This window comes from Montipora foliosa, chromosome 6 (assembly GCF_036669935.1).
Source record: "Montipora foliosa isolate CH-2021 chromosome 6, ASM3666993v2, whole genome shotgun sequence".
In the NCBI taxonomy this organism is placed as follows: domain Eukaryota; kingdom Metazoa; phylum Cnidaria; class Anthozoa; order Scleractinia; family Acroporidae; genus Montipora; species Montipora foliosa.
Genome location: NC_090874.1, coordinates 6,241,575 through 6,263,659, shown reverse-complemented (window position 1 = coordinate 6,263,659; position 22,085 = coordinate 6,241,575). Strand labels below are relative to the sequence as shown.

General features: G+C 39.7%; 2 protein-coding genes and 1 long non-coding RNA gene across 5 annotated transcripts in view; 1 reads left to right on the top strand and 2 right to left on the bottom strand.

Annotated features, from left to right (window-relative positions):
- LOC138008592 (uncharacterized) overlaps window positions 1-316 on the top strand; it is a 4,845-nt gene extending 4,529 nt beyond the window's left edge. Inside the window, exon 2 of the long non-coding RNA XR_011124262.1 lies at window positions 5-316. This is a non-coding gene — a long non-coding RNA (uncharacterized lncRNA). The remainder of the gene's footprint in view (window positions 1-4) is intronic.
- Window positions 317-326: 10 nt separating this feature from the next.
- LOC138008591 (cytidine and dCMP deaminase domain-containing protein 1-like) lies at window positions 327-2,728 on the bottom strand. Its single transcript, XM_068855916.1, has one exon. It carries the CDS (start codon window positions 2,719-2,721, stop codon window positions 1,393-1,395), a length of 1,329 nt encoding a protein of 442 aa, XP_068712017.1. The 5' UTR covers window positions 2,722-2,728; the 3' UTR covers window positions 327-1,392.
- Window positions 2,729-5,522: 2,794 nt separating this feature from the next.
- On the bottom strand, window positions 5,523-20,187 carry LOC138006492 (oncoprotein-induced transcript 3 protein-like). Of its 3 annotated transcripts, none has more exons than XM_068852852.1 (12): window positions 20,037-20,187; window positions 15,484-15,879; window positions 14,347-14,736; window positions 13,181-13,222; window positions 12,338-12,736; window positions 11,940-11,984; window positions 10,243-10,293; window positions 9,968-9,994; window positions 9,269-9,316; window positions 7,950-8,532; window positions 7,123-7,451; window positions 5,523-6,030 (listed from the first exon to the last, which is right to left on the bottom strand). In XM_068852852.1, the coding sequence occupies exons 1-12, from the start codon at window positions 20,125-20,127 to the stop codon at window positions 5,882-5,884; spliced, it is 2,550 nt and encodes an 849-aa protein (XP_068708953.1). In that variant the 5' UTR covers window positions 20,128-20,187; the 3' UTR covers window positions 5,523-5,881. The 3 variants fall into 3 exon arrangements, with proteins under 3 accessions (XP_068708953.1, XP_068708955.1, XP_068708954.1); XM_068852853.1 differs by having other exon boundaries at window positions 5,729-6,027; XM_068852854.1 differs by lacking the exon at window positions 9,968-9,994.
- Window positions 20,188-22,085: the final 1,898 nt, after the last annotated feature.

The following is a 22,085-nucleotide window of genomic DNA, read 5'->3' as shown; positions in this document are numbered from 1 at the left end:
TCAGCTGGGTGTCTGGTAGAGCTCCTGATGGACGAGTTCAGCACTACATGTTGAAGATAAGAAGTTGATATTCTGAGTGGCATCAGAAAAAATAATATTGTTGCTATCAGCGAAAACCACTTACTCAGTCATATAAATTCTCCAATCTGCAAGATATTGCGGTACAGAACATGGGAACACAGAGGTTTCAACTCGTCTGATAAAAAGGATGCTTGTAAACTTATTCTACTCCAAGACCATTAGCTAGAGACTTAACATGACTCACATGGTTTTGGACACATCTCATCAGACAATAAATTATTAATTTTTTATAGCATCTGCAGAACAGAGCAACAAATATTTTCCTTTTCTGGACAGGACATACTGGTTTAACTTTAATTGTCTAGACTTGCTGGGACCAAAGCAAATAATATTATTACATGTATGTACAATGTATATAGCTCTGAAAAAATCAAGAACCCATGTAATTGATAATGTGAAGTGTTCATACAGAGAAATACAATACAATACAATACAATACAATACTTAATTGACCGCTCCCCATAGGGGCTTTTCAGGGCCAATGAAACACAATCAATGAAACAACAGAACACAACAACTACAACTGTTAAGAATCCCAGCTGGCCGGAGGCAAACCAGTTGGCTATTTACAAGTGCAGCCTGGAAGTTGAACCAGGGAGTCTACCAGGAACAAATTCAACGAGTAATTAGAACTGGTCTTGAACCCGGGATCTCCGGATTTCAAGGCAAGCGCCCAAACCACTGGGCCACACTGAATGAGTTATGAGTTAATAAAAGCTAACCATTTTTCTTATAGAGTGCAATCCTCCAATATCATATTTTTATTGACTGTAATCTCTTTGAACAAAGTTGTACTGTATTTTATAATTAGCAGACAGTGAGTCAGTATTGTACCAGTTACTATTGCTTTTTCTCCTTCAGATCTTTGTCATAAGGGCAAGAAAAATAAATAGACCAAAATGTGGGAAAATAATTTTAGAAACTTCAAATGACATGACATTTTTTGTGTCCTTGTGACACTCTTTGCAAGATGCATTTTTTTAATATTTTTTTTGTACATTAATAAATTATTGTTTCCTTGTTTTGAAAGACACTGGGCTCACAAAATAATGTGTTACTGAATGCCAAGAAAGTGTTACCACAGCTATGTACCTTTTATGCAACATACATGTAAAAAGACAGAAATGCTAGAAGTTATACGGGTATTTGAATTCACCCATTTTCTAAAGCGACTCGTCCGTGAAGGGTATGACACGTTAAAATTCAGATGAGTTGCACTTTTTGAGCTCCTTGGAACTAAGTTGAAAAGTTTGCTGCTGTCATTTCACATCACTGTCAGTGAGTTGTTCTGAACTTTACTCAAAATTAAAGTTATTGAGACCCCAGCATTTCGTAGCAAAGGAAACTGCCATTTTCAACCTCTTCCTGAAATATATCATAATTAAGTCGATACTTCTCCTTTATGGGTTCCAGGGAATTTGCCAACACAACCGTTCCTATCCCAGAAATCTTTACTAGAGGTGTGCATTCATGGCAAGGAGTTTTTGTGACAAAGATAATTCCCCCAGTTACATCTGTTGAGTTTCGAACAAGAAGTGCATTTTGCTCAGCATGCACAAAGAAGGGATACTTTTTGTCCCTTTCTTCATCTGATGCTTCATAAAAACCCTCTTCCATTAGTTTTACAGGGAAGTCATTCCATCCAACTGCGACTATCTCATTGTCCTTCATGATCACACATCCCACCCCAGTCTTTGGCTCAACAGTTCCGTGTATTGTCATCGTTGCTAAGCCAAGAAGATGCTTTGCAATCTTCTCATGGTAAAAGTCATTCTCAGGGTCAAAAGTGCAACTTATTCTTTCACCATATTTCATAGAACGATCCTTGCTGGGAACAAAACATTTAAATTTTGAATGCTCTAAAGGGAGGTAAATTCGCGCAAACCATTTCACAAGATTTTCAAATTGGCAGTAGCTGTCTTCAACAGACTCTACACTCATTTGCTTTGCGCTTTCTTTGTTCCAAAATCTCCCAAGCACTCGTGTAGTATACTCTCTAATTCCACGTGGAATTCCTTTTGTCTCCTCTCCCTTTACTACCAAGTCTCCTCCTATTTGAGGAACAAAGACAGTGTGGGTGATTTGACCTTCTTCAGATAACGTAGCAATGCGCTTCTCCTCCTTACTGTTAAGAAATTCTGGTTCAACCGGAGGATATGAGATTTGAGTCACACCAGCTTTTATCAAAAGCTTAACACAGTAGGTACATGGCTTTCGAGAAACAAAAACGCTACAACCTGCAGTTTTGTCATGGTTTTTAACAAGCATCCGCGCTATTCCGTGCACGCCATCGTGACTACGGTCAATTGCAACGAGACGGTTGTCTTGCTTTACAAGAATGCAGCCAATTTCCCTGTACACATCAAATGATTCGGAGACAGTTTGCGAAGCATCATGATCACTGGCCTCTGGTGATGTGGAATTTGGGTGCGGGAACATTTCCATCCACATTGCTAATGCTAAATATAGTGACTCAGAAGTGATACCTGTGCTAAAATTCCTCGATAAAGATGTATTTCCCACGGCTTTCTTGTTTTCAAAGGTCAACCGTTGAGCTTGTTTCGTTTCGTCCGCCATCTTTAACGTTGTCAATGTTGGGTAGCCTGAGAGCTTGTGCCCAAGCCCTATCACCCAAGACATTGAATGAGTGTTGGCATTCTCTCGTTCCCAGAGCTGCGATCCTCTGTCCCAGATCACAGTGTCCTAAATTATCAATAAGTAAATTCAAAGCAAATTACAAATTAACGATAATCGTTAATTTAGAGAAGAGATCATGTTGATGTAGCTTCGGCCATCGATATGCCACACGCTTGCCGTGGGAGAACAGTTTTGCTGTTCCCAACCCAGCTTACCACATGTATGGCATGTAAAACTGCCAGTTAAAGGGGTGCTAAAAACAGCCACCTGGTGTTTACTGATGAGGCCCTAAAGACCGAAACAGCTGTCCATGGTTGCTAATTGACCGGGTAAAATGGTTTTGCGCATGCGTGATGTGATGGCCACACCGGGTTGGTGTTAGCGTGTGTCACCTTGCTTTTATTGTTGTTATCGATACTTTTCTCGAAAGAATGGACAGGAATATGTTTTCTTGTAGATTTTAGTTCCAATAAGTCACATTTTTCTGTTCGTCTCAAAGGTACCCTTTAAGGTTGCTCAACTGAAGTAGTTTCAATACTTCGAAGACACTCTCTTAAGAATAAACGCCACAACACTGTATCACGTAACAGCAATTTTATGGTAACATATGAAACACCGAACATTTCCAAACAAGATTGTGACGTAATAATACCATGGCAACGAGAAAGCCCAGCAAAAACACCCTATATTTTGGCTTTAGTTGCTCATATCTCAAAAAGAACCTAGTTACCCCCCCACCCCCCCCATTTTATTCCTGAAAAGTGATCAGGAGGCCAAGATGAAACTCTGCAAAGTTTACAAAAGTTCTGTACTGCAGAATCAGAGCCATTTAAAAAAAAAAATCAAGGTGTTAAGGTGGCTCTGAATTCACCGTACAGATTTTTTTTTAACTTTGCAGGAAGTTTCATTTTGTCCTTTTGATTACTTTCCAGAAATAAAAGAAATGGGGGTCACCGAGTTTGCTTTTGAGATACAAGCAACTGAAGACGAAAGAGAGGGTGTTTTTGCAGGGCTTGCACGTTGCCGCGCTGACATATTAGGGCTGTTTATACGAGAGAAAATAAGCCGCGGCTTACTCTGGCCGCGGCGTACATAATACGCGAAAGGAACCATTTATACGAGTATAACCTCCCAGGCCAGGATAAGCCGAGGGTTGAGAAAGCCGTGAACGTAGATTTTGTACCATTTACACGGGGTGTTTGCGTCTTATGTAAGCCGCGGCTTATTTTCTCTCGTATAAACGGCCCTATTATGTCACAATAACGACTGCATCTTGTTCAGCATTAATTGGCGTTTCATATGGTACCATAATATTGCTAATACGTGACACAGCGTTGTGGTGCCGATCCTTCTAATAAGAGCGTTACTTGCATGGAAGCGTTGAAGTGGTTTGAGCCACCTTAAATAAACAATCTTGGCATCATGTGTTTTTTTTTTCTTTTTATTTGTGTTCTCCTTTTCTTAATTAAAACATGACAGTGTGCATTTCACAAGAAAATTTCATTATTTTCCATCTAATGGTCTAGCCACCACATTTTTTTAATTTTAATATCCGAGCAAGTGAACACTGTCTTTTAACTCAAACACCAGGCGTCAGTTGTTTGACGGATGGATTTCATTTACTGAATACAATACGAATTCGTTTACTTAAGGCACCATTCTTGAGAAAAATGATTGACTTCAAAACTCAGAATAGCTTGTGTAAATCTTATTTATCTCAGTCCACAATTTTAAGCCAAACTATGACCTATCAGATTGGGCCTGATAACCGCAATGCCTCTGATTGATCTGCTATCAAGTAGCCGCACGAGGTATGCTCGTTCTTAATTCAAAATTGTGAATCGTGCATGGAATATGATACCACCGCGCTTTTACCCGCAAAAATCTAGCAGGGAGCTTACGCAAAGACGACGACAACGCCAACGAAAATGTCGTATAAAAATATTATTTCCCGTTATTGTTACCCCTATTCGTTCGGAATGGAAAGTGAGTATCAACATTGCATGAATAAAATTGGCATGAATTGTGTGGCTGTTGGGGGGAAATTAAAAATGTCTCGTCATGTTCTCACGTCCTCTATACAACCTGAAATTTGCATGGTAAATTCACATCGTTGTCAGGACGAGGACGGCAAAGAAATTCACCAAAATGAAAAAGGCACGTGCAGGGCGTGCGGAGCTTTTGTTTTTGCTCGGTTGACCTATTGTTATGTGATGTTCTCGTAGCCGTCGTAGTCGTCCTAGCGTAAGCTCCCTTAAAGGGAGTTAAAGAAAGAACGACGGCTACGGCAACGACATCGCCAAAAAGCAGTAATATTATTGGTTGAAAGAACCAAAATGCTTGCGCTGCACGTGCGGCACGCTTTTTTGAACATTTCTGTCCCGTTCTAGTCAAAAGTACTTCGTGAAAGGAGCAAATTTAAGGACGGTGCCAACTACTTAAAGATATTCAATGCCCCTGTGTGTGATTATGCAGGAAATGTGGATCTTAACAAGTGTTATTGAAATCCAAAAAGAAAACTGGGGGTAACCACGCATTCATGAATAATATTTGTAAGAAGCTTTAAAATACAAAGCAACGTATGGTAATCTCTCAAAAATGCATGTTACCTCCAATTTTCTCTTTGGACACCAAGAGTTCTTACTAAGATCTACTCTCTCCGGATAGTATTAAACCGCGCAAAAATATCCCTGTATAAATAACCATCACCGATAGGAAATCCGAGTATCTCGAGATGCGCAGAACATATGCGCAATAACAATAGTAGGCACCGTGCTTAAGGTTTTGACGACAACGTGGACAAATTACAGTGAATCCTTCAGTCTTACTCTTTACTTCAAATCCGTCCTTACAAATCCAGTTATCGGACGCTTCGCCCATACTGTATCAATAAACAAGATGGAATGATCATGAAATACTTAGAACAGATTAATCTCATATTTTGAAGTGACGTTTTCGTCGCCGAAGCCGTCGTGGTTTCTTAAAACTCCCTAATACCGAAAACGGATGGTCAGAATCCCATCGCACATCGAGACTTGTCGCTTGATATGATTCCTGAACCGAGCCTACAGTGAAATTACCCTAATCAGAGTACATATTATAGTCTAATAGAACAGTTAAGCTAGTATTGATCACCATTATACACATCAAAAGACCCCACTAACTACTCTTGCTTCATTAATGGTTGATAACCGTAGTATGACTTTGAATAGCCATTCTTTTTACTGGACCACACCATGTATGATACTCCCATAACGCATATCGCGGCGGTCACGGCGGTTGCAATAGCAAGAGGTTTGTTGTTATCATCTGCTGCAGAGAAAATAAGAAATGACTGTTAATCACCATTCTAAAATTTAGCACGTCCTCTCGATGACTAACTTTACATCGACCCACGTAATTTGCCACACATAAAAAATTAAAACACCTTCCCCTCTTACAACACCTTTACGATTGCTGAGGATGTATCTTGTTGTGGTAAGATTTCACAGGAAGGTTTACAATTCTTTAAGTTTAAGTCGTTCTTTAACTTGAAGTTGCTCTGCACGTCAAAGAGGACTGCTTGTAACATCATCTCATATATTTAAAGTTCGGGTCATAGATGAAAGAGAGAAATGATTCTCGGGGAACTTATCTGACCAATTGAAGCAAGTGTCTCTTATAAACTCCTGAAAAATGTAGGTCGCTTCAACGGGGTTTGAACTCTGCGATGCCCGTGCAATGCTCTACCAACTGAGGTATGAAGCCACTCAGCCGTTGCGAGCCGGTAAATTTGTTGGGCTCATGTGTTCCGGTGGAAGGACTCGATAAATGAAATATTTTTACTTATCATATCTCTCAGATAGTACGCGCGCTGTGATTGGCTGATTTGGCGGACGCATTCTACAGTATGCCCTGCTAAATTTGAAATTTTGATAATGCATTCTCTAGCCAGTTTTTCATGTCGTTTATGTTACGTAAGCTTGATGAACTATTTCAATCTTGCTAGCTACTGTTTCAAAAAGCCGAGAAATTTATTCGTTTTTTTCTGATTTTGACGCGCATTTGTTGTGGCAGTTGAACCTTCCGCTTGACTTAAACTAATTTCCTTTCCCGCACTCCTGCATGACTACCTCAGAGACACTAACCTCGTTTCCTCGGTTTGTACTGTAAGTTACGGATCCTCGTTTTTGGCCTGCGCGCTTCGCGTTTGTGTTTGAAGGGCGAGTTAAATTTTTCAGGTGTCCATAAGAGACAGTGGCTTAAATTTTCCATATAAATGCGAGGATCTTTTCTCCCTTTCAATCAGCACCTTATTGCTGTGCTAACCATCTTTACAGGTTAGGCCTTTCAAACTTCCCTTCATGGTTAAATTTGCGCTCATTCCATAATTGGTTGAACCTAATTAACGTGCCCACGAGTTACCTTTAATGTCCACACTACGTAGTCCTTCAATTGAATCCACAGGAGTCTTTCCGAGTTGTTCGTCTTCTTTCTCTCTTCCCATGATTGGTCCTTCTGCAAGATGGTATTGCTCATCTTTGTAGTCTGTAGTTGCCAGAGACCTCTTGCCTCGACTCTTTATACAGCCTCGCGCGCAGCGAGATGTTGGATCTGTTGCATTACATACTCTGACCTGGCAGTGCAAGAAGACCCACTGATGACCGCCGATGAACGTGAATGCCTCCATAGAAAAACGCTGTTTGTTGGGAGCAGGGCTTTCAATCGTAGTGAGCGTATCATCGATGTTACATCTAAGAGAAAAGTGTTATTCTGTTACTGGAAATGGGGTGTAAGACTAATTCTAAAACTTGCCGAACCCAAGAAACGATGACAATTAAAAGGTTTGAGGCTGCGTCTTTTCGGTTCAGACTTTCAGCTTTAATATTACATAATTAAGTTTTATGTTCAATGTTCAAGACTCCATAGTTTGACTTCCAAGGTCTTTTGTTCGTAGGATATAGGATTACGAATTAAAGGATAAAGCTTAATTGGAAGGACGCTGAGTTTTTCTACTTTCCGTCCCCTAGCAAATTTGATCTATTGTTTTTTGAACGTTTTTTAATAGCTAACCGTTCACATGATCATACCACCTGTTTGATGGCCTGGTTTTAATGGTTTGCGTGGTGTTGGGGCCAAGACCAGTACTAGGCCAACTGTACGTGAGCTATTCGCCAGGTCGGATAGCGACATTTTTACAAAGCAACACTACAGACTCATTCATTGCATGACTCTAGATCTAGAAGACCTACCCGTCTTCAATGAACACATATTTTAATCCAGGTCCATTGGGGTTGCTATTTGGAGTAGCAAAACAGTTCTCGGCTAAGACTTGCAGCCGTGTGTCTTTGGTGACGACCTTAACTTCAACGAATACAGGATCCCTCAGGGACACATGAAGGGGATAGTCGCTCTTCTGATAATGCCCAACAAAGGTGTCGTCTGGGAAAATGTTCATTTCTAGGGTGAACTTTCCAAGTCCTCTCTTGGAGAAAATGATTTTCTTGCTTTCGACTTGAAGGCCAACCGCTGAGACAATTCCCTGATTTGAGTAGTAACAGCTGAAAGGTATCATGACTTCGCGCACCCGTGTTATTATCTGGCCTTCCTCGAGGGGGATTTGCAATACTTTGTTCATGTAATTGACAAAGTTATTAGTGTGTTTGCTCACTGTGTGGCACTCCGTCAATTTCGTGTGCAGAACGAAAGCTGTTTCAGTTTCGGTGGCTCCGCAGTTTACATCAGAAAGACGAAGATGTTCTCTGTCTAGACCTGGAAGAAGGGGTTTTGGAATACTTATCCACATATCATTCTGTCCACAAGTGACATTGACCTCTGAAGACAGCGACACAGGAGAAAGCAAGAAAAAAAGAAAGAAAGAAAGAACATTTGTAACAATTTCCAAACCTCAAAGTAATTTCTCCAAATTTATCTGATCTTAAGGCCTGGCCAAACGTCAAATGTTGAACGATCTAACATGTTGAAAATTACGGGATGGGCAAGCGATTTCAAACATCCTTTTGACATACTTGACCAAACAGTTGTAGGTAAGGTATCCACGTGCTCCAACACCGTCAAATATGTTAAATGGTCATCAAACACGGTAGCCAAACGTTAAAATATTGGTTCACATCCAACATATTTTATCGTCCAAAACTGTGATTTTTCGTTTGTCCGGGAATTTAGACAATATAAGGTGTAACTATTGTTGAAAAGACGACTCCTTGCTACACTCTTTTCCTGGTTGTCTGACTGCAGTCGACTTCTTAACGAAAGTGCTATGTTTATTTAATAGGAAAAGCAACACCGCCGTCTTTGTCGCGTTTAGTGCCAGCTTGCAATTGACTCATTTAATCGGCGGCTTCTGCTTTGATTTGCCTCACGTATCTACGTTATTTTTGCTCAAAGGGCCATTAGACTAACTGTGTTCTTTACTCCAAACTGTAACACTTGCAGATGTCAGCCAGCATAATGCCAGATGATTTTACCCTTGGAAGGGAACTGTGATTTTCCCTTGTGGGGATCCCCTTTGGGGGTAAAAGGATTGACCCTATAGCCGTAGCTTGCATACCTGGGTTTTCAGGTGGTTTTGTTGTTGTTGTTGTTGAACCAAGAGTGGCTGTAGAAAAGAAATGAAGCACCGAAAAAAAATTACCATAACGAATCCAAAAGAGGTTGGTGGCTAAAGCTTTCAGTGAAAGTATAATAATAATAATAATAATAATAATAATAATAATAATAATAATAATATTTACAGAGGATATCACAGATGATTTCATGGGCAGGTGTCAATTGCATAAGCTTGCAACAACCCTCATGTTATGTTTGATCCTTGCTTTTAAGCTCAGAAAAAGAAAAAAAATGGCTTCATTTTCTTCCTTCTCATAACCTCATTGACGCATGTTCACCGTCTTCATTATCCGTCGCCTGTAGGTGGAATTCTCCCAGGCGAATCATCCACTCTCCTCCTCCTAGCCCTTCTATCACTGCGCATGTTCCTCCTACTCTCTGTTGTGATTTTGCGGGAAATACTCCCAAAAAACATGAATTCGACAATATTATCGAAGAGGTTCTTCTAGGTAGAGGACAAGGAAACCTTAAAATTAAGCCAAAACAGAAAGAAGTGCTATAGGCGTTTTTGTTGAACGGTCAAGATTGTTAAAAAGACCAAACCAGCTCACTCAATCTTGTACCCAATTCAAATCTCCAGGGGTCTATTATTGACATTTTCTGTGATTTTGTAGGGGAGTTTACTTTATGTGTAACTTTCTTGTTGATTGTGTCACTTCAGTTGTCGCTAAAAATCATGTGCTACAATTGAATAAATGAAACGAATTCTCTGCGAAACATCCATGTGAGTTATCGCAGTTACTGAAGCCCCCTAGCAGATTTGAATCGAACCAGGTCACCGTAATGGATTTCTTTTCCACTTCTTTTATTTTCACAACACAATCATCTTCAGGACCTTTCCCACGCCAAAGAGAACGAGGAAGTCCTGGATCAATAATTCTTGAATCGCTCGGGTTATTTTACTAAGTAACTCACTTGAAGTCGAGGCTTCAGCAGTCGGCCGTGTTAACATCATCTCTGTCGTTACTGAAAATAAAAAACAAAGGCTCTGCACATAAGTCGTGTAGCAACGAGATAAGTCCGTTTTGTTGTATGACAACAGTTTGGGTTGTGAATAAAATGAATTTGCGACAGTCGTACACCCAAAGTAAATCGTTTGTAGTGTTAGTTAAGAATTAACCTGCACTATCCAAGCTTACGTACTTGTTATAGATTGATTTGTTATTAATGACCGTCGACGCAAGGTTTTTTTTTTTTTTAACCAGTAAGTGTCCACCTGACTCTGGCGGATACATTCTGGTCACAACTAATGCGGTTGGTTGTATGCATGGGCCTTTGTCCATTCCGTCATGCGCAGAAATGAACATAAAGAAACCAATCAATTGCAATTGAAAACAATAAGCGGGCATCCCAGAATAATTAATTAAGTAACAAAGGTCTAAGGTTAGAAACCAAAACCCTTTATTCATCAGGTGCTCGATAACCTAGTTCCCAGGACCTCCTCTTTGCTTTTGGGTGTATTAACTCAAAGTGATGGACAGAGGTCCCTGGGTACGAAGTTTCAAAGATCCTGCAGCTTTTGGATTTGAAGATAAATCTCTCTCAGGAATTATTGTTGGAACATAATTAAGAGACAATTGAACGAGGGCAATTTTCTGAGTTTTCTTATCAAACATTCATTGAGGGGACATTTTGAAAGATACATCAATCAGTCAGTCGATTTGATGATGACATAACTGAGCAGAAACAAGACACATTTAAGATTTTAGATTATAGCCGAACACTGTTTCATTCGCGAGTGATCATTGTTTTTTTCTCTTTGATTACCAAGACCATAACATCTTCGATTATCAGTCAAAAAGAAATACCTAAGAGGTGTCAGTTAGATCTGTATAAATGAATGTCAGGAATTAAACATTTATGAATGCAGAAGAGAAAAGTACGCTCATTAAATCAGTCTGTATTTAATACAATATAATGCTAAAAGATTCAAACAAATATACTTTAATAAAGACTGTGTTAGAATTTCTTATCAGAGTTCTTTTTAGCGATATTTTTTGGGGACTAACGCTAGGCCCAGTTACTCAAAATCCTGGATTTCTCTGGCGTTTCTAAAACGAGGATAAGGGTAAGACCAAGGGTCAGGGTAAGGGTAAGGATACGAATACAAAAAGTATCCTAAACATGAATAAAAGCTAACCGGCCTTAGGCCTAATTAGGCCTAAACAAATGTTTAAGGTTAGCTTTTATGCATTTTTAGGATACTTTCTATATTCGTATCCTTACCCTTACCCTGACCCTTGGTCTTACCCTTACCATCGATTTAGCAACGCCGGGATTTCTCGAAAGGAGTAACTGGGAGTTTTGTTCGAGCGAACGACGCGGATTAACCGCCCCAATCCCCTCGCGTCTTTACTCGTCAGTTCGGCTTCGCCAGTTGTTCGTTCGTTCGGACAAAACCGCCACCTACGCAGGCTAGGAAAAACTTACCAAAAAAAACCCACAAGACAAAGGTGTAATGCGCTCGTGGGAAGGAGAATATAACTACTAGCTACTCTAAATATCCGAGGGTAAATAATGGTACTTACTTTTCTTCACTTAATTGAATTGGCGGAAAGTACTTTTCCTTTCTGACTAAGTTATGCTTCCAAATCTCAATTTAATTCACTTACCTTCTGGTGTTGGGGGTTTCCTTGGTTTAGGAGGAAGAACTTTACCTAAAAATGTATAATTTTAAGAGTTTTAAAACAAGAAATGGTGGACAACAACAATCAAAATGTTTGATCTTAATCCTCTGGCGGGTTGTTAAAGAAAGAACTGTTGTATTACAATCTTAGTGTGGGAGGGGCTCTTTTGAAGATTACAAGCCACTAGATTCCCCCCTCCCCCCCCCCCCTTTTTTTTTCTTAATATACCAAGAACCCATTAAAATCATTACTCGTGGGCTTTTTCATTAAGAGAAACGACTTTTCATAATATTTCTTCGCAATTTCTTAATTGTTAAATTTACAACTTGGAAAACAATTCCGTGTATCACCCTTTCGTTCAAATGTTCTCTGGCTCGCCTTACCTCCACCATTTCCACAGTATCGATATTTGTATTTTTTTTCCAGTGGGTTTTTTCGCTTCAGATAGAAAAGATAAAAGTGTCCACAGTTGCGGACTTTTACACTCGTTTTCCAGTGGCAACAATCGTGTTTCCAGTGAAAACAAACCGTTCGGTTTACTTCGCCTACATTCTTGGTTTTCGGGAGGGTCCCATTGAGCCAGCCAGGGGCTTCTGTACCGCATCGATGCATGGGAACGCATGTTGTGGCCAACCTTGTTCCCGCTTTTCCAGTAAATCGGTACCATGCATATTCTTCGCTTAGTTGGTCCTCATCACTTTTTAAGCTGCATTCTTTGGTATACCCGGCGGCGCGATCTGGTTCGGAAAGCTCGAAGTACCGACCAGTTACACAAGGGTTTTCTGAAAAGGAAGATACACGGAAGCTATGCAGTTGCTGCAGTGACTGAGTTACTCACGACAAAGAGACAACAGACAGTTTCACCGTTTTTTGTGCATCTTCAACCCTGATGAAAGAGAGTACACCCCATTGATAATGTCACGCAAATGTTGTATTAATACTAGTCAAGAAAGCCGTTTCTTTTTGTCTCGCTACAGCGAGAAAAATCAAGGGTCTTCCTTTTCCAAAACGAGCTAGGCCAGAAGGTCCAATTAACAAAAATACAAAAGGATAATAAATCGGCATTGTATACGTGTACAGTTCGTAAATAAATTAATGCATATGTACCACTGATGCCATAAAAGACTGGATTGAGCATTTATAGCTATTGTTTGAAAAAATAAGAAAACTAAATATTGCACAACAATCGCGATGGCCAACATGACACGAATATTGACGTTACTTACGCTCTCTCTTAGTTAGTTCGCAACTTCCATGCGGTGCTGAGCCTAACAGAAAAAAACAGAAAGTGATTACTGATTTGATGTAATTAATATTAACCCATGCCGTAAGATATTAATCAAATAATTCATCTTTGCGTCTTTACTCAACATTTGTTCTGGATTTTCATTTAAACGCAAAGGCGAAATCACTGACTTTTGATTTTTTGGAATACAAATTTGTTCACCTCGAAACGTATAAACTCGAACTCGCAACTGACAGGCTCCCATGCAAATGCAAAGGGCTTGATAGCTCAAATTGTAGAATCTCACGTTCATGGGTTCGAATACCCTGAATTAAAAGCCTCGTTTTTTTGGGCTTCCTTTGCAACAAGCTCAACTCAGTTGCTTACCTCACTGCGATGATTATTTCAACTTTCATTTTAACTTATTTCTCTTTGTTCATGCCGTAATTAATTAATGGTTGTTATAAAAGGTTTGAATCATCGCTAGTGAGACCTGTACATGACTGAGATATGGAAATGAGTTTGCGTTATCAGCGACAATGTCTTTCAGCGGTTTCTATGAGAAGTGCAAAACGAGTGTAATAAGGCATTTCCGAGGTCATGTCTGCCCCCTCTTCAAAGCGAGTCTAAGTGCAAAGCTTTTCTTATGAAAAGTAGTTTTCATTCATGAGTAAAATAATCACAGAAACGTCGAACTTAAACTCGCTTTGAAGAGGAGGCAAACATGCAAACATGAACTCGAAAAAGGGCTATTTTTGCGTGGTTGAGAAAATATCACTAACCAAAATGGGAATCGAGGTTCTTCGTTAGTCGCAGTATGCTAGGACTTGCCAAAATGAACCGATATGGTTTTTACCTTCTACAATACGCTTCCAATGAGTATTGCTCTAACAGAAGTTGCCATTTTCCCTTTCTAGAAGGCCAAGATTAATTTCCATTGGTGGCAAGAACAACGACTGCGGTTAGCCCTGACCCAAAAAGATTTCCGCCTCTCGCAGCGGTCTCAGAAATTTGTAATAATAGTAACCGACAAATGTAGCAAAAAAGACTTTCATTACTTCACTTCGGAACTGACCATACGTTGTAATTCCTGTCGCTGACCGAAAGATTCACGGCCTTAGGGCGCGAATCGGAATGTTACAGAGAATGCTCATTGTGCGTGCTTACCCGTTCCGTTACCACAATAGCGTAGTTTATATGCCGGTGGTTTCTCAAGCTTGTAAACATAGTAACCTTTACAGTTTTTGACCTGAATTTTGTTTTTGAAGTAGCAGCAGTTATTCTCCCAGTGATAACACACAGTTCGGCTAACCACCCCCTCGTCCAGTCTTGGATGTTTTCCCTGTAACCAACCAGGGGCCTGGGCCCCACATCGCATTGTATCAACACATTTGGTTGACATGGCAACTCCTGCTGATCCATTGAATCTGTTCCATCGCTGGTAAATGGAATTCCGCTGTCCTCTGTCACATTTAATGTCCCTGTCTGTGATAAATTCTTCTGCTCGATCAGGACTGTCTAACACATTGATAAAGCGCATGTCGCAAGGATCTGGTCCTAAAATAGTTTGAGAAATATTTAAGCTTCCAATGCTGATTCGCCGTAACACCTTTCTTTCAATTTCAGCAAAATATTACGGCCTTTCAGGCTATTACATCTAACACTGAACCAGGTATCTTTTTTGTAATGTTTATCCCTTTTCGACGTACAGTAGTTCCCAGGGCTTTTCTGGCTTTGGCGGAGAAAAGCCATGACTACTAGGTTGGCATTTTCTAGGTCTCTGCGAATATTTATTTACAATATGGCATTTTACAGTTCTAGAGAGGGCTATCCACCCAATTATTCACTATCCGGTGGAAAAGCGCTGCCAAGGCCATTTGATTCATTCCCTGGATAGTTGCTTCGTGGCCAGGGGCACGTTTCTCAAAAGTCCCGAAAACCTTTCGGGCCTGAAAAAACAATTTGTGAAACTGGCAACCACTTGTTTTGGAAAGCCGATCTTTTGAAATGTTTTCAAGGTATAAACAAAATGCAAAATGACAGTTAAGTTTGACGACTTAAATCCCTCCGTTCTCAGAGATACAGAAGGAATTGTGACACCCGAAAATGGCCCGTAAAGTTTTGGGACTTTCGAGAAACGGGCCCCAGGACTCTGAGTGGCACCGAGGCCGTGATGACGTGATTATGTGAGAGACAACATTGCTTTCCTTGCCGTAAATCATTTTGTTCTCATGCATTAGCAAGAGCCTCACTTCCATTCAAAAGCCAGGTTGCTTAGCATTCAACTGTCACACGTTTTCTTACCTTCTCCGTTTCCGCAGTACCGATATTTCCTGTACACTCCACGTACGTCTCGTTTGAGGGAATACACGTAAAAACTGCCACAGTTCCGTACTTTGACAGTGGTTTTCCAAAGACAGCAGTCATCGCCATAGTGAAAGCAAACTGTGCGATTGACAATGCCTTCTTTGACATCAGGATGAGGACCATTCAACCAGCCACCTACTTCCGCGCCGCAGCGTTTCTCAGGAACACAACGCTTAGCCATTCGATCGCCTGCCTTGCCACTGAATCGATACCATGCTTCGGATTCTTTAAAATAATCTTTGTCACTGTGTGGTTGGTCGAAAGTTTCAAAAGCTGCCGTTCTGTCAGGTTCGGAAAGCAATCTGTGATTTTTGGCATTACAAGGGCCCTTCGCTGCAACGAACGAAAGTACAATTCAGTATTGAGGTTGCCACGCCTACTGAAGCAAATGGTTTTCTCCACAGTATTCACGTTGAAATTAGGCCACTTTCTACTTTTCAGTGATCCTTCATGATCTCAGTAAGACCAAACAATTAGAGTGAGGGCGAAAGTAAAATTTTGCAATTTTCGCCTGGCGATATTTCGGTACACATTCTCGATTTTCTCTTGGCATTTTTGACAAGGGTCCAGGGGCCTGGCGATTTGGAAACAAATGTTGATGTTTGAGAAGAAAATAGTGCACAAGAAGCACGAAAATATCTCCTTAATGCCTTGAGTTGGTATACACGCTACTTGGGACAACACTCATTTACACTTAGCACTTGCCATTGTGTCAAGCCGATTTGTCCTCAAACTCGCACGGCCTTTTCCCGTCTGGCCTTAAGCTCAGTTGTAGCTCCTTCGCTAGAGCAATTGTGATCTCATCAGGAAGTTGTGAGTTCGATTCCCAACCAGGTCGGAGATTTTTCTCTTCCCTTGGATGATGCATAAGGAATTTCCTGATTCTGTAGATCAGCGAAGGTTTTACATCCATCATATGCAGTCTATGCACAGGAGCGTTTAGAGGCCTTACTTGATTTCTGTCCTTTACATACATATGTACATGTATACACGCTACTTGGGACAACACTCATTTTCCGTTAGGTTCCCTTAACCCGCTGAGTACCAGCCCCGGAGAGCCCCAGCTACTCGGGGGTGGGGGTACCTTGGTCAATTTTTGCTGGGTATGTGCCGCGAGCCTCTCCGAACCCCTACCCCATTATAGTCTATTCTGTGGCCAATCACAGACCCCATCGATCTTAGTCACTTTTGAGCAAATGTCATTTTCGCTATCCCAATTTAGTCACTTTATGATTATGCCTGACTACCTTATAAAGCCTTTTAAGTAGGTCATCCTTAAATGAATTGACAAGTTTGTTAAATTGAATGTAATTTTCACCTACAGTACAAACATTCTGGTACATTTGCTAGCCGTAAACAGCACCAACCATTTTTTGACCGCGGATCTTCCTATTTTTAAATCCCTGCTTACCAGAATTTTCTTATCCCAGAAATCCCGAAAATTGTGTGACCCCATTCTAGTAACTCTACTAAAAATGTAACCCCATTATAGTCAATCCAGTCGTGAAAATGCAAGGATTAATGATCGAAACGGTTTTAAACTCCGTAGAAAACTTAGAAGTAGCAAAATCTTGATCGACCGGGGGGGTCCGTCACGTAGTTCTGTTGAGCGAGTGCCCTTGAACTCATTCGACCACAGAACATGATACGTGTACTCAATGCGGAAATTTCGCAAGAAGTAACGTCGTCCGTCTCGCACTCTGAGCAAAAATCTTTCAGATAATAGAGAGATTTAGCACTACTCTTACACGAAACCGCAATCGACAAAGGAAGACTGCTATTTGTGATAAAACCATGAAAATTCCCTTGTTCTGAGTTTTCTCTCTCTTTTGAGAAGTTGTTGGATATCTGAAGATAACAGACAAAAAATCAAACAAGTCTCTTGGATCTTTGTCAAAACGCAAATTTGTGCATTGCGTTTGCCGTTTGCTCAAAACGTGATGTTATAGATCTCTCGATTTTTCTGATTGAAAATCTGGGCTGCAAAAGGGAGTCAAAATGTTTCTAAGCTAAGTGTAAAATTAAGGTAGTATACACGAAAGTAGATAGAGACATACGTGCAGTGGATTTAATTTTAATTGTTCAGGAACAACAATGAGCTGGGAAAACGACATAAAACCACACATTGTCATGTAAGATACCAACTAGATACTAGTGACGTAAGACAAAACTGGAAATCGGCTCAAAATCAATCACTCGCAAACGGCCTTTAATTATTCTAATTATGCTCGTACCTTGAAGGTTGGATTTTAAGAGCGACGCACGTATGATCACTTGCAATGTACTTAGATGATTTAGCCTGTTGCTAATGTAGAACATTTTGTTCTTACAAAAGGCACTCAGGTTTCAGTGTTGCTCGCAATTATGCCATGCATCAGAGAAAGTTACCCTGAAGGGGGCCTTGTGACGAAGCCAAATTAAGCTAATTCGAACTGAACTGACAGCCAAATCAAGCGAAATGTAAATATAACTATTTAAAACATTAAAGGAAGGTTTGAATAAAACAGGAAATACAAAAGGAGGCTGAGATGGTTCGAAGAAGATTAAAATGTGTTGAAAATAAGGGTATTGAACCGAAACTGTTCAGCCCAACGATTTTTTTAAAAGAGTTGATCTGCATCATTTGTAAGTTTTGGGTCACTTCGATTCACCCTATTCCGGAATAAGAATACGTGACTTAAAACGGCATTTCTGACGTTTTGAAGCAGCAAGAATAATAAAGATATGTTTAAAATAGCATTTTAGCAGGTGTTTGACAATTTTAATGTGAATGCGGGTAAAAGCGAAGGATTTCTAACTTCTATTCTATGTATTCCTATTCCGGAATACGGTCGGTCAATCGAACGCACTCTTAAATAATGTGAACTCGACAGACTATTTAGGTCACGCCTTGAGCTGCGTTCTGAGTTATCGTTGAGTTGCATAGCGATTAGGGGCGAATAATTGGGAAACGTACTCTACACAAATATTAATCAACTGCGCTGGGGCTGAACCAATCTGAAAGTTTTGCAAGTTTGCATTGATTTCCAAGCGTAAAAATTGAAAAAGAAAACAAATTGAGTGGAAGTTCTAGTGTATTTTCAAGGAGGCTAGCAACTACTAAGGATTGAACAGCAAATGAGTGGCAAAACGTGCGATTTGTTGAGAAGAGACTGCTTTTTAATTGCTTTTTCTATGCATATTTTTCCTTACTTCATAATTTCCTTTTTGCACTTTCCGGTTCATTACAGTTCACAAGTTGGAAGCGAGAGTGGTTTTGAGAACTGAGATAGTGACAGATTCATCAGATCATTCCGAAAATTATACCAAGTAATATTCAAGCCTCACTTTAACATTGGTTGCTTTCAATATGTGCAACACACGTGACGCTTGAACTTAAGAATTTCAAAGTTGCAAATGGTACTCTATTTTGAAGTGTTCAAAAGGACAATATCAAAACGTATACTACACTGTAACTACTTGTAGCACTTCATCAACGGCGATTGTTATGGGCATCAAACGCCTTATATGTCGAGTACCAAATAAAGCAGTTTGAAAGATTCAATCGTGGATTTTACGTAAGGTTTGGGTGTATAAAAGAATAGTATTTGTCCAGATATGAATTAGTAAGTGTTAGAGAACTTTAAGGACCAGCAACTAATGATCGGCAATCGATTATGCTTCTCCGATTGACACGAACTAATTTTGCAGCCAAAACATGAACGCATTCAGTTTCCTTGAAAACAAGGTGATTTAATATTTATTTACTTTTTTATTTTATTCAAGAAAATTTCAGCCTTTTAAGGCCTTCCCAAACTGACCACTTAGGAGTCTAGTCCACTTGAAAAATTTTGGTGTAGGTTTAAAAAAAATCACTACAAAACCGTGCGGACCCTAGTTTTAGAATTCTTTAAACTGTTTTGGTCCTGGCAAAAGGAGAACATGTGATTGATCGACATCTCGATCAGTACATGCAAGGGTTCAAGTGAGTTGCACATTCCCCTTGTTTCAATGACTGGCTCTCCTTTGTTATTTTGAAAGCGGAAAAAAGTTTCACGTAGACTGATTTCTTCGTGCATATACAACATTAAGTTTAGGGTGCAGTCTTCATTTAAGTGTTTGGACAAACTTGTTAATTTTGTCAATCCTATCGCTAGTGATAAATGTTTCCATGTCTCCAGCTCTTATGAAGCCGGGTAAAATCATTTCAGAGTATCCGTGGACAGTTTTCAGAGTTTTCTTTTCATCCCGATGTCGTTTCGCCTTGCAAACATATATCAAACAAGTTTGCTGAAAAACACTCCACAAAACTGAAGAGTGCAAACACTAGTTTAATCGCAGGTTTCATCATGATCTTCACAATACCAAGAGAAAAAAACTTTGCAACTGATGCAGGTGTAATTGATTCTTTTCTCATCTTTGAGCTTAAACTATTAACGAAGTCGAATATTATCTTCAAAATATACAAACCTGCATTAAGGAGAATATGTGCCATTAATTAAAACACTCACCTAAATCTTGACTTCTTGAAACCGATTCACCAGTCCTGCTTAGAACAGCCAACACAGAAAAGAAACAAGCTATCACAAGAAACGACTTCATCGTTTCACCTTATTCCTTTTCTCTTCTAAATAAAATTATAATTAAGACCGTAATTTGCTTTTAAACAACACAATCCAATTTGCACTTTAATGAAGCTATGCGGAAAAAGTAAATCTTTTGTCTTTTATTTTCCGCTTTGTTTGATTGTTTTTTTTTTTCGTTGTTCAAAAATCGGACAGGAGCTTTAATTTGTTTTGAGTTATCTCGTTTAAGCCAGATTTAATCGTAGTTTGTTGAAGTGATGGTATCGTCGCTTCCGTATGTAGTAAGATCACTGAGCATCTGTAACTGGTTCGTGAACATTTAATTTCGACTGCGTATTTAATCGCTATTCAAAAAGATCGCTGAAACCACTGAACCTCATCAGAACGTCAAGGCAACATACCGAAAGCCGCCTGAGAGCGGGGTATAAAGTGCGTCACTAAACAGATGTGCAAATGATTCAAAGGCAAAATAATGAGCACAAACAATCTCTTTACACTCATTCTCAATGACGATTGCATGTGTAGTGTACCGCGTTTTTAAGCCTCTTCTTTGGGATATTTTCAAATGAGCTTTAACTGTGCCGGCTGGGCAGGAGTTGGAAAATCATGCAACAGTCCAGACTGGAAACCACTATCCCCTGTCATACGCGAACAGTGCGCGAGCTCTCTCAAAAAATACCTATAGGATTCGACGGTCAACCCTTACATGTATTTAGTGTTGCAAACTGAGCCCAACCGCTTGCACTTTCTTTCAGTCATTTCACTACTCTAGTGTGTTCTATTTGGTCTGGACGAAGTTGAACGAAGTTGCTAACAATAAAAATCAGATATTATCCATCTGTATTACGGTTATTGTACAGAAAACGCACGAAACGAGTACAAATACAGTCTGTATACCACGATGTTTGTACAGTTAGTTACTTGTATAGCACAGAACCGGTTAAGACTAGTCACGAGGTACCGACGTTTGCACCGCGCTTGTTACGACTGATGACTTCATTGTGCGCAATATTTTTGGGTTCTTAGGAGTGGCCGATATCTATTGGTAGACAATGTGAATATTTAATGAAAAAAATAAAAATAGTTGCATCATTTTGCAATATCGCGACCGTTTTAGTTTTTGTACTTTCTATATTGACCAACGAACCTATTTTTAATGTTTTTTAAAAATGACAAGTTTGATGCCTTGTATCCCGGAATCTCTTCTTGGCTGCATCCGATTAATCCCCGTATCCCTATAAGCACTAACAGGGCCTCTAAGTTGTTACATCAGTTCATGAGCTCATCAATAAGCTCTCTACTGAATTACCTAGTAAAAAATATTAAAATCTCTCCAAGAAATTTGCTTATGCTAATCGAGCAAAACAAAAATGTAATAAAAAGATTCCATTTGATATTTATTTGTACAATTTACTACGTATACAAGTTAACTATTTATTTTGCTCGAATTTGAGCAAATACAAACTCCAATAGGAAGAAGAGATGAGGGAAATACTCTGAATTCCCTTTTTTAAAGTGCTGTTAAGTTGTTTAGTTTTGCCATTGATTTACGCTGGGTTTGCAGCTGCACTTTACATGACAAAGATGCGTAAATCGCATGTGATTGCGCAATTTTTTCGTTACTTTCTTTTCTTAGTCCATACAATCATGATTCAAAAAGGTATCTTCTTGAATCTCCAAACTGAACTTCCCTCTTGCCCAAAGCGAACGCGCCTTGGGAATATGACGTACTCCCAGTTTCCCGCAAGGGAAGGTTAGAGTTTTGAACTAACGTCAAGTCCTGCGCCATTGTCAGATCATTAATTATTTTTTTTGCTTTTTACCACTTTAAGTTGGCAATCGGAAGAAAAGGCTTTGTTAGAGTTTCGGCATATTAAATCGTTTTCTTTGCTTCAATTTTAAAATTACAGTCGAATCTCTGTTAAGGGAAGAACTTAATTAACGCCATAGACCTTATTCATAAATGGCGGTCAA